We start from the raw sequence: 17,610 nt of genomic DNA on the forward strand, positions 1-17,610 counted from the left end.
AGCAGGGTGTGACACTGGAATTCGTCTCCCATTCCCAGGGTTCTATGAGATGGGTTCCAACTCTAGCTGACTGAACTCCGTCTGTTCACAGTGTGTCCCAGTGGCAGATTTGGGAAAAACTGTGCGGGCGTTTGCACCTGCACCAACAATGGCACCTGCAACCCCATCGACAGGTCCTGTCAGTGCTACCCAGGCTGGATCGGCAGTGACTGCTCTCAGCGTAAGTCTTGTTGGAGAACATCCAATCCATTTCCTGTGTCTTAGGATTGAATGATGAGAGTTATATATGATCAGCAAAGACTATATGACCTTGAGCATCTATTAAAAGTATTATATTTTAAAATTAAGATATCTGTACAACGACCGATCAGAATCTACCAATAAATAATATGGCTTTTTGGGAAAAGCCTCAGTTTGTAAATTTTTTTCTTATTCACTACTCAGTGACTCTCTATGCATTGATTTCTTTTTTTTTTTTGTTATTGTTGTTTATACAAGGCTCCATGTAGCCAAGGTTAACCTCAGACTCACTATGTAGTCTAAATTGACCTTGAACTTTTGCTCCTTTTGCCTCCACATCCTGAATTCTAGGATTACAGGTGTGCACAGCCATATTTGGTCTTGTGCTGGGAACTGAACCCAAGGCTTCAAGGGTGCTAGGCAATCACTCTACCAACCAAGCCATATCTCTATTCCTGTTATCTATCAATAAAGAGTAGATGCATTTAGAGATCTCTCTTTTTGTCATCTAGTCATCAGAAGACTTAATTATGGAGCCATGAAGGAGTAGAATCAAAATGACATGGATCTTGGAAACTTTCTGGGATCCTGGGCAGACTGACCGCCTTAGCGCTCCTCACATCTTGTCCTCTGTCTTGGCTCCCCAGGTGCCTCTCATTCTGCTCTTCAGATGGGTGTAGTATGACCCTAAGAGGAATTCTGCTGATGACTTTAGGCTCCCCGTGACATAAAAAGAGGACAGTGGCCATAAGCCAGACTTGGAAAGGCTCCGTTAGTCACCTTCACAAAGTGTTCAGGTTTTGACCAAGGACAGCATATGTCCCCCCTCCTACTCCTCATCATAGCCTGCATGGCCCATGATCAGCTCATACTGAAGCCAACACACTGCGCATATGATAGGTCAAGGAAGGATCTGATACTACATGGTGGTTTGCAGGCCACTGAATTCAGATTATAGGACTATCAATCTGCAAATATCAATTGGTGAGGAATATATTTCTGTCTGAATGATAGTTTTGTTTTCAACCATTCAGACCATTTCTGAGATAAGTAAGCCTTCAGTGAAGGGAATGTTTGTTGTTATAATTTCATAGTATGTGTTTTAATCTTTTGGGGGGTGGAACTTCAGAAGCAATTGCCATCTATTCAGATCCGTGCATGGAAGGCCTCTGATTCAGGCTGGCGCAGGAGCAGGATGTGGACTAGGTCCTCAGAAATGAACATCCAGGGCTTGGGAAGGAAAACAGAGATGCGATGTCATTGCTGGAACACCATTGGTGTGATATGCTCCTTTAACACATAGTCTTTATTTTGGAAGTTCGTCACTTCCTCATTTGGAGGAGGAATGTTCTGGAAGGAACAAAAAAATGGGAACAGCACAGTGAATGGAGACAATAGCATGGCTTGTCCCCGTAATCGCTCTGGAGGAAACTGATTTATTTGGCAAGCCTTGCTTCTCCTGGGGACCATTGGTTTCATTGATTCCCTATGGGTCCATCTTAATATTTCTTCTTAGCTGATTGTCAGCTAGTTTCAAAGGAGGAAAGTCCTTCCCCATGCAAACAGAGACTTGGAGATCTAATGGGATGCATTTAAATGGTCACATGGCCTTGGCAAAATGACTATCGGAAGCCTTGTCTCTATATTTACCTTTGTGAATGGAAAATTTAAATGATCTTTATTTCCAATCTCTGATCACAGCTGACATGGGAGTCAAACCTGCTGCAAGGGGCCAACTTAGAAAAATATGCTCTGGGCAGAAGACAGTTCATGAAGGTTTATTAAGCATCATTAGAAGAAGCCTGTTTGGGGTTGACAAGATTACTTTGTGGTTTAAAGCTCTCACTGATGAATCACGAGGAGCAGAGTCTGGATCCCAACACCCTGAAAACAAGCTGGGAGGGTCGTCTTATAAACACTTGTAACTCCATCCCCGGTGCCCTCTTCTGAGATCCATGTACACACAGGTGTGCATGCCCCCACACTCATTATACATACACTCTCTCACACACATAAACACAGCTAAAGTAAATAAACACAAAAAGAAGAGAAATGGTTTTAGGGGAATTGGGTGGAGGAGAACAAAACTGAGCTTTTCCTTTTTTAGAAACTGGTTGTGGGGGATAGAGAGGGCGATACGCAGCATCGAGGAGGTTGGACATTTTAATTGTCTTCACACTGAGCCTTACTGTGGCCTTTAGAGTGAAGCCATGCATCTGTACCAAATAGCAACTACCACTGTGAGCCTGTGTGACCTTGGATACGCTCCTGTTACCCAGGATTGAACCAAAGCTCTTCATCTTTAAGAATGTCTTCTTAGACAATCCATCCTAAGGCTCCTATGGACCATGAATGGAGCTGTTATTTTTCCCTCATTCTTGGGTCAAAATGGCACATTATGCTTATGGGCAATACTTCAGATTCATTAATTTTCTTTATTTCTCCATGTTCTCAATTAGATAATAAGATAGAAATTATAAGTAGCCACCCTTTAAATGTTTTCTTAAGGCTGTAGTAGAGATAGAATTGTTTGGGGGACTGAATCATTTTGCCCATACTGGATGTGACTTTCTAATAGCTCTTTCGGTGACAGGGGCCACTGATGATTTAGTTGTGTTGTCTTCTACTTCTTCCAGCCAGAAATTTCTATGAATAAACTGCTTCATAAAGCTGGTGACCTTGGCACATAAAGTAGATTCTAATCGCAACTCTGGAGCCTAGAGACCAGGACAGGATCAGAAAATCAAAGCCCTGAGCCTATGACCTAGGAGCCCCAAGGAAAATTAGATTCCTGAGTCCATGACCTAAAAGCCCCAAGGAGAATCAGAGCCCCGAGCCCACCACCTAGGGGTCATAAGGACAATCCCTCCCGCCTGATCCTAACTCAATGTCCCCTCTAGGGAGGCTGGGTTGTAGGAGGAGCCCCATCATTGTCTTCCTCACCACACCTTTCTCTTCCACAGCTCTTCCCTGCACTGCTTCTCAGTTGGCTGACAGTTTTGCTACCTTGCAGAATAGAAGTGTCCAGAGAAGAGTTCAGACTCCTTTTTTTGTCCTTTGTTCTCCCTTGGGTCTAGAACAGTGCTAGGTACACAGTCGGTGTCAAGTGTGATTTGTCTAAGAGTTGAATCTTTATAGTAATTCTTGCTCCCTCGAGTCCTTCCAAAGCTGAAAATGTGTGGGTGTGTCAGCGATGTTGGTAGTTATTGTCACCACCATTGTCTGTCAACTAAAGTGTGAACGAACTGTCCATATTAGTGGTATGAACCTAGCACTTTGAAGGTTAGGAGATGGTGGAATGTTCTGTTTGGTGTTGTCCTGGAGACTCCAATTCATCTCTCTGCACTTGATGTGATTTTCAGCCTGTCCGCCTGCCCACTGGGGTCCCAACTGCATCCACACCTGCAACTGCCACAATGGAGCCTTTTGCAGCGCCTATGACGGGGAATGCAAATGCACTCCTGGATGGACGGGGCTCTACTGCACTCAGAGTAAGCAAGGAGGATGTCACCAAGGCGGGGGGCACAGCTACAGAGGAAATATCCTCCCTGTTTGCGTGTATCATATTAGGTCAGTGAGGGCTCCTCCCACGTGTGTGATGCCTACTCAATGACCTCCAGATAGCTCCCTTTTTCTGAGTGTTTAAGAACCCCCAAGTGCCAGGTCTCCTTCAGCTAGCTTCTGTGAGCACAGTGAGGTGGAGCAATCGATGTCCCTTTTCTCTCTTTTTTTTTATCAGACTATATTTCTGTACATGAAATGCTTTTATTTCTTCTGAATGTACAAATGTGAGGATCCATGATAGGGAATAGAAAGTAAGAAGAGACACACACCTCATAGATTAGCATACTGTGTTGCCACAGAGAAAATGAGGTTTACCTATAGGAATCAACCAACTCCATATGCCAGGCCCGCCTCCTGTGGTGTCTGATTCAGTGTGTCTGGATCTGGGTTTCTGTCTATTGGTGATGATGTCAGCCCAGGATCATGTCTTCAAAGCCATCCCTCTAGTTCTTACTCCTAGCCCGTTCTCATACTGCCCTTCAGTTTTCCCTGTGTGGTTTTTAGAATCAGATGCGATGTACAAGCATCCCGCAGACGAACACATTGTGGAGAAATGCCCACGGCTTTCAGCTAAGTGAAGCAACAAGCCAGGAAGGCGTTTGTTACAGCTATTATCAACAGTAACATAACTTTAAATGACAGCCGTGTTGAGGGAAAAAAAGAGGAGTTAGGAAGTAGGTGATTCCTATTAAGTACTAATTCGTAAGTGGGATAGAGAATAGCTGGAAGAAGACTTCTGGAAGTTTCTAGGAGGAGAGATGGCTATTGACCCAAGATTTGAAAGACAGAATTGGCAAGGGCAAATTTGAATGCTATTCTCTAAAGATTGTGTATCTATAAAGATATTTGAACTCCTTAGGAAAAAACATAGAGATCATTTATAATTCCAAAGGTAGGCATGACTTTAAACAGAGGACCCTTTAAAGTGGACCGAGCACAACATAGTGTTATCTGCATTGGTCTGGTCTGACCATAGTTCCATCTGCCATTTGCCAGACTTGGGATACTCCAGGCTTAGTTCTTATCTGCAGCATAGGAAGGCCCACCTCTGTATTTTTAGGCCGCTAAAGATCAAATGATAAAATGAACGCAAAGGATTTGGCACAGAGTGGGGTGTCAAACAAAAGCAGGATATGGGGGTATCATTACGAGCTGGCTTCTGAGATCCGTGTGCCATTCCCACTCCTGAAAATCTGAGCTTCCCTTAAATGGCAAAATAAAAGGCGTGTACAGTATTTGGAAACAACTAAGAAATCTGCCTGTACTTTAGCCTTCATGGTGCCTAAAGCAGTCTTAGAGAGCAGCTGCTGATGCATGTAAGCCAAGAGCGTGTGTGTGTGGGGGGGGGGGGGGGTGTGGGTGTGTGTGTGGGTGTATGTGTGTGTGCGCATGTATGTTCTGCCCCAGGCTCCTGGTGGTGTAAATCTTAGAAGCTGTGTAGTAGCATTAAGACCTGAAGGACTTCACAAAGCACCTCTGAGACACAGACGTCTTCTCCTTAGGCATTCGGCCACATATATTTGATAATGGTGATAATATGATTTAAGTGACAAACAGACACGGTGGACAGGACTCGTAGGAGAACTTGAGTCTTTTTGAACTTGTAAAAACAACTCTAAAAGAGAACCAAAATGCAAAGTGCTCACTTCAGTCTGGGGAACTCAAATCCAGGATTCTAGAAACCGAGTGAAGAATAAAGCTAATAAACACCACACACCCTTCCTGGGCTCCATGGAGCTTTGCGGGAAGACACCAGTGGTGGTGACATGGACATCTAGGGAACTCTCCTGCCTCTGGCTTGTGCAGTGCAATCTCCTTGCAGGAGCCCAGACTTGAGACTCATAAGCAGCCCTGTGACCGCTGAGGTGCGTGGGAATGCCTTTACTCCTCCATGGTATTCCAAGTCCTTGAAGTTCAGACCCTAAGTCCGTGCAGGCAGGAGTCTTGTTTCTCACAGGCACCCTTCTGACTTCCTCTGCCCTCCCTCCTCACACAGGATGCCCTCTGGGGTTTTACGGCAAGGACTGTGCACTGATTTGCCGGTGTCAGAACGGAGCGGACTGCGACCACATCTCAGGGCAGTGTACCTGCCGCACAGGATTCATGGGACGGCACTGCGAGCAGAGTGAGTACGCTGCCTGGCCTCCCTGGGCACCTGGGTCACCTTTCTCGAGGGCCAGAGATGCAAAGGCAGCATGGCTGCTGCTTTTTCCAGTTGTCTGGGAGATGGTTAGTTACCAGCCCAGCCCACTTCCCCATCTCAGGACCTTCCCATTAGAATCCGTGCTGGCTGTCTTTCCTCAAGATTCTGAGTGACACCCAGTGCTCTGGGTGGAAGGGGAGAGTCTGTAAGAATGAAGGCAGGTTCAACTTTTCCAGTATGTCTTTTCTGGCTTGTCCTTCTCGTGAAACAAGAGGTTACCACTGACCACTGAGTTTATTCTTGGGAAGGTGGCCCCCAAGATGGGGTAGAGATGGAATGGCCTGGACAAGTGGGTAGAGCCAGCATTCCTCCTTTTTAGTCCAGCTTTACAGAACCAGCGCAGCTCAGAGGTCTCAGCCTTAAGTGCGGATGCATGGCATGTCTGTGCAGAACCCCCCTCCTGCAAAAACAGCAAGAGCCTCCCAGAGCCTGTTCAAGACAAAGATGGCACAATGTCAGTCTTGTGCCACTGTTCCCAGTGATCATAAAAGGGATACAGAGTCACAGCGAGTCCCATGTGCAGCAATCCGTGTGTGTATAATGCTTTCTATGCCTATTAAACTCAGGCCTAGAAATCAACACAGGCTCTAAACCGGCGCGCATGCAAATGCCAGGCAACCAGTTAAGGTCTTCTTAAGAAAAACCTCTCCAGTGCTTCCGTGATTTCTTTGGGTGTGGAATTACAGTGTTTAAAGTGTACATGTTTTTGAAGCTTGCTCCCAGTGCTTAAAACCAGCTATCCTGGTTGCCAGACCTGGTAGCAATGACACATCTCCCCCTGCTGTTCATTTTGCAAACAACATCGGCGTTGAAGATGCTGAGATTTAAGTTTCCCCTGCAGTGTTCTTTGAAATTAGAGCATAGCCTAAGAGTCCTACTGTGTTAGACTCCGAGTCTACACTGGGGCATTCTATGTCAAGTGAAACAGTTACTGAGAATATAACCCAAACTGCTCCTAGTGAGAGCTAACCCAAGTGAGAACATGTCTTCAAGAGGGGTTCCAGAGCTTACATAAAATGTGTGCTCTCTAGGGATTATCTCTAGTTTACACTGTGGGTCCCATTCCTTCTGACCCACAGATCTGATTGTAGGAGTCACATCAGTTTGCTTCTTATGTTTTCATCGGTTCCACCGGGGTCCCACAGACTCTATATATATCAGAGAAGTGGGCATTCAGCAGTCAAATGTGTTAGGAGCTGAGCCATAATGTTGACTGGCTCAGTCCTGAGCAGCAGGATTGCGAACCCCACCATGCACAAGAACCACCATCTGGCTTCCCACACCTCGGGTGGCACAGGTTACTCTAAGCAGAAACCCCTGGATGGGGTTCAGCACCTGATACACACAGCACACCGACGAAGACAGCTTTGGTCTGGGTCCTCAAGACTTGGGAAGTATAGTTTCATTTCCTTGGGAAATTTGAGAAATATGGCTTCGTCTCCTTCCCAGAATGCCCGGCGGGGACATACGGCTATGGCTGTCGCCAGATTTGTGACTGTCTGAACAACTCCACCTGTGACCACATCACTGGCACCTGCTACTGTAGCCCAGGATGGAAAGGAGCACGCTGTGACCAAGGTAAGGCACTAGGAAATAACGACAAGGGCTGCCTCTCAGTGTGTGGCCACCACGGACACCAGTATTGAGTACTCTCACTTGGGTTTTCCTGGGTTAGCCTCATGGAAGCACATATGGTCTAGTTTGTTAGTTATGTGGTTGCTGGGTGGATGCTTTGCTTTTGCTGCCTTTAATAGATAAGGAAACGAGGTCAAAGTTACAGAAGGTAGACAGTGTCCCCAAGGTCACGGAGTTAATGCTTAGAATGTCACAGCTTTGATGCCATGCTTTTCTTATTATGAAATGCATGAACTTTTAAATTTTTATTTAGGCATAACTGACATATAAAACCATATATATTTAACCACGATTTTCTGAAGTCGGTATATATCCCTGCAGCAACCACCACAATCAAGACAATACCCATCACTCTGCTGACTCACGCCCTTCTCTGCTACCTCTTCACGAGTCTGCAGGCCACTGCTGATCTTTCTGCCACTATTTCCATTTTTCTAGAATTTCATGTGAACAGAATCACATGCTACTCTTTTCATACTTGTTTTTTTAGTCACCCTAAATATTTTGAAATTAAAAATGTTTTTAAGCAAATCAATAGTTCCATTGTCTTGTTGCTGCTAGTATTCCATTGAAGAGATCTACCACACTTGTGGCCATGCAGGTAGTTTTCAATGCTGACTACTCCTAAGGCTGCAGGGAGCAATGTGTGCCCATCTTCACATGACACGTGTTTTCATTCTTTCGGGTTAAACACACTGGAAGAGAGTGACTGAAGTAGAAAGCAGCAGTATTATAGTTAACTTTTAAATGTGTGTGTATGCTGCTTTAGCTGGGGTATGTATCATAATCAACTGGAATTATCTGTCAAATGGACTTTCCATGCATGCACTTGGGCTAGGCAGTTCTGGCTCTCTAGGGTAGAGGGCCCTTGGAGAGTGTTATCCTGGTGGTTCTGCACATGACTTCCACCAGGAATTCTGAGTCTAATGAATAAATGTTCAGGTGTTGTTACCAGGCACTATCATGAGAAATCTTTCTGCTACTCAAAATAGCTTTTCAGAGGACAGTATCGCTAGCAGTAAGAGGCCCATGGCACTAAGGTTATACTGGAGCTGTGCTTGTTTAGAAGGTAAATCACTCTTAAAAGTTCTAAAGATAAGCCAGGCGGTAGGGCTGCACTCCTTTAGTCCCAGAACTCAGGAGGCAGAGACAGGGGGAATTTCTGTGAGTTCGAGGCCAGCCTGGTCTACAGAGTGAGTTCCAGGATGGGCTCCAAAGTTACAGAGAAACCCTGTCTCGGAAAAAAATGTTAAAGATAAGTGAAAGTTTGAGTTAGACAAGTGGGCATTTAGGATTTATTCCCGTGTAAGATCAGTACTAGAGAATGCGTAAAGCAAAACAAAAATTAGATAAATCATTATCCAAGCTTAATTGCCAGTCTGTGTTTAATATGAAATACACAAGTTGCTCTTATCCCCGCTCCTGAATCTCAGGGTTCAGACCCTGTCTCCTGGGGGCTTAGAGTCAGGAACAGAGGTACCAACAACATCTGAAAACGAAGAACGTCTGTTTTTCCCCTGCTCTGCTCCCAAATTGGTGTTTCATGGAGTGAAAACACCTAGGCATTAGGCCAGTGGGAGTGTGTATGCTTTGTTTCACGTAGAGAGCAGACCTTTATAACACGCACCGTCATGCACACTCAGCCCGTTTCCACCCTCTCCTAGCTGGTGTCATCATCGTGGGCAACCTGAACAGCTTAAGCCGGACCAGCACCGCCCTTCCCGCTGATTCCTATCAGATCGGCGCCATCGCGGGCATCATCATCCTGGTCCTTGTTGTGCTCTTCCTGCTGGCACTGTTTATTATCTACAGACACAAGCAGAAGAGGAAGGAGTCCAGCATGCCGGCGGTGACCTACACCCCTGCCATGAGGGTCATCAATGCAGATTATACCATTGCGGGTAGGACTGCAGCGCAGGGAGGCATGTCCTGCCTCGCAAATTTAGGCTTCGCCTGCTTCTCTCAGGAATTTGGTGTTTGGCTGTGTGTCCATTGTGTCTGGCTGTTTTCCGGGAGGTGACCACACGTTTGGAAGAGGTCCATGTGCCTAGAGACGGGGTTTACAATTCACCCATAGTAAAATTACCACTTTCAGTTTTGCCAGAGGCTTTTGAAAAAGATTTATTGTTTGTGTGAGTGTATGTGCGTGCATGTGTGTATGCATGTGTGTATGTGTGTATGCATGCCTGCGTTGCTTATGTGTATCCAGATAACTGTTGAAGCCAGAAGAAGTAGACAGATCCCCGAAGGAGCTGGAGTTACAGATGATTGTGAGCTGCCCAACATGGGTGCTTGGAATCTTGGCATTGACTCTAGGTCCTCTGGAAGAGCAACAAGCCCCCTGAACCACTTAGCCACCTTCCACCCTTTCTGTAAGGATTTTTAAATTGGGGTGGATGAATGGTTGCTTTTATATTTAGGCAATTTCCTTTGTGAGTAGAATCTGCTGAACAGCCAATCCCAAATTCTGTCCTATACAAGTGGGGAGGAGAAATGGAGAGACGGCGCATTTTCCGGTGTGTGCTTCTGCCGGCATCCTCCGTCTCTGCACCTGCACTATCAGTAGCTGTTGAGTACCTAGTTATACAGGAGACAAGCCTGAGGTATTAGCGAGAACCAAGGCAGTCCATTATAAAAACCTCTTGTGAATCCATTCAACCTTCAAAAGAAGTAAACTCTTAAACTGAAGAAACTGAAAATCTTATTCAGTCTTGAGCAATTACTGAAGGACCCTGGCGATATGCTTATAAATATTATAATTCTGGGAGAATATGCAAAATAGGAAATTTACATAAGAGTATATTTTCAGAGCAGAACTACTATGTCAAGAATCAAGTGTTTTTCAAGAAGCAGGTGGCTTTGTTGTTACAAGTGATGCTGTCTCTGTTCTTCCCAAACTCAGGCCCCAAAGCTAAGAACGGTCTTCTGCCAATGCCTTCACAATTTCCAAAGAGGCAATAGTGGGCGTCTGCTCTTCCAGGGGCTTTGAGGAGTAAGCTGGGCAGGAGAGGGAAACATCTGCACTGTCACTTTCAATTAACCCTTTCCTCTCTTTTTGCAGAAACCCTGCCTCACAGCAACGGTGGAAATGCCAACAGCCACTACTTCACCAACCCCAGCTACCACACACTCAGCCAGTGTGCCACATCCCCTCATGTCAATAACAGGGACAGGATGACCATTGCCAAGGTGAGGGGGAAATGCCCCCAATAATCAGAAAGTGGGGAGGGGAGAGAGATAAGGAACACACATTCATGAGGGCAGCTCACCCTGCTGCTCTAGTTATTTCGTGCATTGTGCACACCTGATTCTCCTAACTATCCTCTGAGTGTGTCTTAGCATCTCCAGGGAACTCACCAGGGCCTAAGTAATAATGGCTTCCAGCCTCTTCCACTGTTGCTGTGGGCATTAAGGTCTCCTCGCCGACAGGCCTCGCTGTGTTCCTAATTTTACCTGAGATTAAAACAATGTTTGATCATAATGATGCTAATAAAAGCATAAAGACTTATTGTGAAATCGCCACGTGAATCCTTTCTGACCACCTGTATTTCTGTGACCTCCGAGGATGCTCTGAGTTCCAAACTCTCCTTCCCATTGTCCCCAGGCTCCATCTTCTGGCTCACCATGTCCAGCTCTCTATTAGGGAAAGAAGGAACAGAACAAAAGAGGGGGGAGGTTAAAGTTAATTTAATCCACTGCCATTGTTGACACTGCTGGGTTTTCACAGTGGCGTCTGAGAGTCAAATAGAACCTCACGTTGCCCACCCAGATGCCATGCTCATCATCCTACCTAATCTGGTACAGCTTCTCATGCGCATGCGCGTGTTTAGCAGCATGGCCAAGGCGCTGGGGACCCACAGCGTTGAGATTGTGATAGAACTCAGACCCACCATTCTTTTCTTTAAAATTCTTCGTTTATAGCTCAAATAAAGTCTAATTGGTAAAAGGTGACAGTGTGAAATGAAGCCCTTCAGGTCGTGAGTACTGAGAGATGTCCACTCAGCCAGGAATGGGCTCCTTCACCTCTTTCTCCTCTCCTCTCCCTTGAGGGAAGGGCCTTGCCATTAACCCTGAAACTGCTTTCCCCCAGTGTGGTCTCCTCTTAAAGCGTGTTTTTCTTTTCATAGTCGAAAAACAACCAGCTCTTTGTGAACCTTAAAAACGAGAATCCGGGGAAGAGAGGTGCCTTGGTGGACTGCAGCGGAACGTTGCCAGCCGACTGGAAGCAAGGCGGCTACCTTAATGAGCTTGGTGAGGCCCACAAGCGCATGCGCATTCTCGACAGTCTAAGCACTCATTCTGCTGTGTGCGCGCTATAGCCATCCACCAGAAACATGCCTAAATAACAGAATTAGGTCTAACTCCTTTATCGGGCTTACTACTAGCCTTAACGTCTTATTGGTTCGATGATCACTTTCTGAGTTATTACGTTGCTCCAGAACTGACAGACAAGCATCTCTGCCCACTAGGAACTTCATCCTAGTGTCGACTCAGTTCTCACCGGAGCTCTGAGAGGTAGTTCTCAGATCCGTGTGACAGTTAATGAGCCATAAAAAGCTGGGGTGATTTCCACAAGGCCCAGGAACATGTTTTTAAAACCTGTTAGAAGTGGCCTTTGAACCCTGTCATAATGTGGGCTCCTCTTGGTAAAAAATGACAGTGTGTTTCTCTTACTACTGAAGGCCACCTTCAACACCTCTCCCCTTTTTCAGGTGTGGAAACAGTCATGAGATTAGTGGTCCATGAGCTTTTTGCAATCAGGATAAATTTATATTCTTAAATATTTATTTGAATACCCCAAAGGGCCCCCTGCTGTTGTAGACTATGGCTACTTAATAGTTACCATATTACAAATTAAAAATTGAGAAACTTAAAAAAATAGTTATTTTAGCTAATTGGCAATAATAATCTCATTTCAATTCACTAAGAGCTTATTATAGAACTGTGTTCTCCTTCCCCCTTCCCGCGAGGGTTAATGAGAAGACTGGCTCTGCCTCGTAGCTTTATTTCCTGTCTGGCTTAAGAGCAAATAGCCAAATTCTCACATCTGCTCTGTAGCCAGTCATTTGTGGAGCTCACCCTGTACAGCCTCAGGGAAACCCCTCCGCACACCAGAAAGAGAGTTAAAATGACAGGCAAGTGATACCATTTTACTAGGAAATCGGTTTAATTTTGAGGACCTCATGATTGGGAACTGTGGGTGCCAGCTTCTGGGGTATACTGACCAGCATATGGTGCAGTTTGCTCATTAGGTGGAGGAAGATTGGTGATCCAGGAAGGAGCATGTGTGTACTCCCTTTGTATCGGTTTCATTCTGCTGCTGCGATGAAAAACCATTAGCCAAAAGCCACTCAGAGGAGGAAAGGGTTTCTTTCATCTCACACTTCCAGAGGACAATCCATCATAGAAGTCAGAACAGGAACCTGAGGCAGAAGCCATGGAGGAATGCTCCCCCAACCTCGCTCTCCTTCCATTCCCCTCTTCCTACCCCCTTTCTGCTTTTAACTAAGTCCTTAACATTGCTTTGAAAGATTTAAAAAAATGTCTTGAAGAGCTGATGCTGATGGTGTTTTGACAACTTAAGTGTTACAGTAATTGAAACTCCATTCATGTATATGGTGCTTCAAAGTCTGCAAGGCGTGTATGTGTGTATGTGTGTGTGTTGTGTGTTGTGTGTGTGTGTGTGTGTGTGTGTGTGTGCTCTATTTCACGTAAAGGTGAGAATAGCTACGTAAGGCTGGAGTGCAGGTTTTGAGGAAGAGAAGACTGACGCTTGGAGCTAAGCCCTAAAGTTATGTCTCTAGGGAGTGAGAGGAGCTAAGTGCCTTGGCTCCCATGTACTGCCTTTTCCTCTAGCCCCTGATGGCTCCAGTGGGATCCTCGTCTCCCATTCAGCACCAGAATGGCAATATAGCATTTACACGAGGTGGCAAAAAGTCGGACCAGAGGGGACTTTGTGTCTTCTCATGAATTTGGGTGCTATGGATTGATGATTACAGTCTGATGCTCTGTCAAAGGTGCTATGGCTTCATTGGTTTCAGCGTTTGCTAAAATATTCGCCGCCAACAGATTTCATTTTTCCCAGGGTGAGCAGAGCAATTTATTCCAAACCAACAGCCACCTCCATGAAGTTCAGATATTTGAAAACAAAACAACTACTTGTTTTGTCTAGGTAGACACCTCTACAGATGCCCACCCTCAAGAAACCTGACAAAGTCAACAATTTCAAATAAAAGTTAATAAAAATGGTCACGTTCTAGCATTGACTGATAAAGTGTTAAAGTCAGTGCACTCAGAATGAAGATGAAGCTACAGCCGAATCCTAGTTACTGAGAAAACGGTGTGAAAACCAGCAGACCCTTGAAGGAGCTGGTAGAGAGTGACCTCTCGGGTTTAGCCTTGACTACGTCCTTCATGTTATTCAGCCTTGGTTCAGGTTTGCGGTTTCCTCTCTGCTTGTCCCTCTGTTCCTACATACATTCATCTACCTTTCCCCAAACCCTGCAAACAAGTAGGTGAAGGATGAAACATGTGCATCCATGCCTACTGCCCACGGGGGTCCAGGCCCTGGCATGATTGATGGGGTACAGAGATTTCAGAGCAGAGCCATGGTGACTCACCCTGGAGCAATCATCTGCCGTGATTTGAGATGGGGGGCTTGTTTCCTTTTCCTTTCCGTCCTCACGGGCTGGGTTTCCTTCTTCCTCACAGGCACTTTCGGACTTGAGAGAAGTTACATGGGGAAGTCCTTAAAAGGTACGGTGTAGAATTGAAGACGTATCTCAGAGACTGAAACAATTTTTAAAACAAGCAGATGTGGAATTAACCAAGATGACCTGGTATTTTCAATGTGACAGTCACTGTAGTAAGGCACCAACATGTTTGATGGGCATGGAGAGACTGACAAGATCTGTTTGAGGGGGCAAACGTTCCAGTTTTCGGAGGGAATACTGCGGCGAACCCCCCTGGCCAGCAGGGAAGAACGACCACCGAGTCGAGGATTCTTCTCCTATCACGCTTTATTGGAGCCTCTTGGTTGTTGGGAGAGCAGGAAGCGAAGGGGCAGAGCACTAAACGGCAGCCGCTTATATAGGGAGAGCGGACACGGGTCATGCCTGGATTGGCTACTCACTCATCTTCCGATGCCCCCGGCCACGGGATTGGCTAAGATTACTGCACACTACTGCGCATGCGAGAGGTTCCGTCTACAGCCCTACCATATATGGAGTTGTTTACTCGGTGGTGCAGGGGCTCAGCGCCATCTTGTAATGGCGGCTAGCAAATCGGCTCCCTGCAGTTCCCCCTTTTTTGTTTTATAGGCAACAAGGGGTCTTATTCCCGTTCTGGCCCCCACCTCATGATGTGGGGGCCGATCAAGGGAGGCCCAGGCTCGTGGTACTCCTTCTCCTGTGCAATGGGACAAATCCCTAGGAGGTGCAAAGGCAGTACCTCAAGCGTTGTCTCAGCACACCTTCCCTGGTGCAATGGGAACAAGCCCTACAGGGGTGCAAAGGCTATGCAGGACAGACAAATGCCTACTGGTTCTTAAGAACCGATAACCATATTTGGGGAGAGTCACCACACTCCAAAGCGGCTAGGGCCTGTAGGACAGCAACCTTGTCTCTATTCGTTTGGGCTCGAAGACGGCAAATCAGCCACAGGCAGACCATGCATCCTCCCAGACAGCATGCCAGAAATATCCCAACCCCTACCCATTCCTTGAAAAAGGAGAAAGCAGAATATAGCCAGTCAGAAAATTGTCCAAGGGTGATAGGCTGGACACGAGTGTTATTCAGGATAGTGATCTGGAACAATTGATTCTGGAGAAACAGCTCCGCTTCCCGCGACCAGTTCCCCGCCAGATACTCCCCAATTCTTCGTGATTCATTCCTGGAATTATTAAAGACAAGAGAAGTAATGCACACATGTTTCTGATAGGAGACACATCCAATCTGGACCAGGCGGGTCAACTCATCCACCTGAGTCTGCACATAATCTATCCTCTGATTGGCAGCTATTATGCCAGAAAGGATATGATTATTAATTCTATTTTGAGTTTCTAATGCATCAGCTGTTTTTGAAACCACATTGTTAATTGTGGTCGCCGTTTGCACCTGATTAGCCATGGCTATCCCAGCCGTGACGGCAGCCGCCGCTGACACTGCTACAGCGGTGACAATGGCTGCAGTAATACCGAAGTCACGTCGTTCACGCAAAAGCGTTGTGATGGGAAATTGGTCCGGGTCAGCTTGGACCGGGAGTGGTACGAAGGTTGGAACCTTCACCATTATAGCCAGCTTTTGAGTGCCATTCCAACATTCAGACAAGTGGCAATTAACTGATCCATTTGTGCAATCCAAGGTACCCGAGGAATCCGGGGTGGAATTAGTAAGCAAAAAGGAAAAAGGAGGGGTCACACAGACCGCAGCTCCCCCTAGAGTAGCATTACTCAATTCTTCTTCTTGATAAATGCGAAGCCATCTCCCCGGGCCCAATGACTCTGATATGCTACCAGAAACATTAAGGAGCCAAGTCCTAGTTAATTGTAGCGTTGCCAGGGCTGAGATGTCTGCAGTGGCTCCTACTTCATTAGAGAGCAGCCATTGATACCAGGACCATCCTGATCCAATAGCAGAATCTTGATTAGACTGGTTATAAAGGTATCTCCTCATAGATGGGGATAGGGAGAACCCATAGGCAACCTGTGTCTTTTCCCAAGTCTTAGCTTGGCAGGCTGTAAATGTAGGTGGAAATGAAAAATCTGGAACACAGTGTGGTGATGTCCTAAAACGAGTAGCATTCTTAGGAGTGGATGCACCCCCCAATGGTACCAGGGACTCCACTCTCATAGCCAAGGTGGTAGCATTGATAGATGTAGCATTACTGGGCCCTCCTGACCCTGAGGTGATCCCCTGAGTCACCTGGGCTAATACTGCGCCCAGGGACCCTAACCCTACATTACTCTGCATCAGGGGATCCATCCAATTGGTCAAGTTTTTGCGTAAAAGCCTTATGCAGGGTCCTTTCTCCTCAAGGGAGAAGCACATAGTCCCATTTAGGGCTATCCTTGTAGCATTAAACAACTCCTGTTTAGCATCTGAGTTAGGCAGACAGGGTGCCTCCAGATCGCAGGAGGTGGAAAACAGTGTAGGCAATATAGAAGAGTTAGCATGAACAGGCATTGGCATGGGCCAGGCCTTCGTTACCGCCCATAACGTTATTGGACTCGCATTCAGCAGGGCTGTCTTCATTGCCAGGATCAGCATCCATGTTGTTGCAGCCCTCATCTTCAGCTGTTGGTCTCAGGCTCCTTGTCAGCCGTGTTGGTACCCAATGAGGGACTTCTTGACTCTGTGGGAAAACACAAACAGCTCCCCTGGATCTCGCAACAACTGGATCCGGTCCATACCATTTGTTATCCAACACATCTTTCCACATAACAGACAATCCCTTATCTTCAGGGGTCATGTTAGCATGTCTATCAGCCGCTGTTCGGCCTTGACCATCAAAAATTAGAAAATTAATTGTAAAAAGTGCCAAAGCAATTCTGTCCCTGGGGGAAGCTGTTTCTGCTATTCCCCCTTTTTGTTTTGTCAGAATATCTTTGAGGCTTCTATTAGCCCTTTCAACAATCCCCTGGCCTTGGGGATTATATGGTAGGCCAAAAGTATGTTCAACTTGAAGCTGTGTGCAAAAGGAACGAAAGCCGTGGGAGGAATATGCTGGGCCGTTGTCTGTTTTTAAGCGCAACGGTTTGCCCCAAGCTGCCCAAGCTTCCAGGCAATGGGTCTTTACATGGGTGACCTTTTCCCCCGCCAAAGGGGTGGCATGGATAATGCCTGAACAGGTATCAACAGACACATGCAAATATTTCAGCTTCCCAAATTCAGGGATATGAGTCACGTCCATCTGCCATAGATCAGTCGGGCGCAGGCCCCGAGGGTTAACCCCTGTGTGGGGAGGGTGAA

General features: G+C 46.3%; 1 protein-coding gene across 1 annotated transcript in view; it reads left to right on the plus strand.

The window, feature by feature from the left end:
• Nucleotides 1–17,610, plus strand: part of Megf10 (multiple EGF like domains 10) — a gene marked incomplete at its 3' end in the record, with an annotated part of 108,808 nt that overhangs the window by 83,969 nt on the left and 7,229 nt on the right. Inside the window, exons 15-22 of the mRNA XM_038330410.1 lie at nt 92–220; nt 3,603–3,731; nt 5,801–5,929; nt 7,457–7,585; nt 9,307–9,543; nt 10,704–10,831; nt 11,770–11,893; nt 14,354–14,398. Of these exons, the coding sequence (XP_038186338.1) occupies nt 92–220; nt 3,603–3,731; nt 5,801–5,929; nt 7,457–7,585; nt 9,307–9,543; nt 10,704–10,831; nt 11,770–11,893; nt 14,354–14,398 (1,050 nt within the window). The remainder of the gene's footprint in view (nt 1–91; nt 221–3,602; nt 3,732–5,800; nt 5,930–7,456; nt 7,586–9,306; nt 9,544–10,703; nt 10,832–11,769; nt 11,894–14,353; nt 14,399–17,610) is intronic.

Source organism: Arvicola amphibius, chromosome 5, assembly GCF_903992535.2.
Source record: "Arvicola amphibius chromosome 5, mArvAmp1.2, whole genome shotgun sequence".
Classification (NCBI taxonomy): domain Eukaryota; kingdom Metazoa; phylum Chordata; class Mammalia; order Rodentia; family Cricetidae; genus Arvicola; species Arvicola amphibius.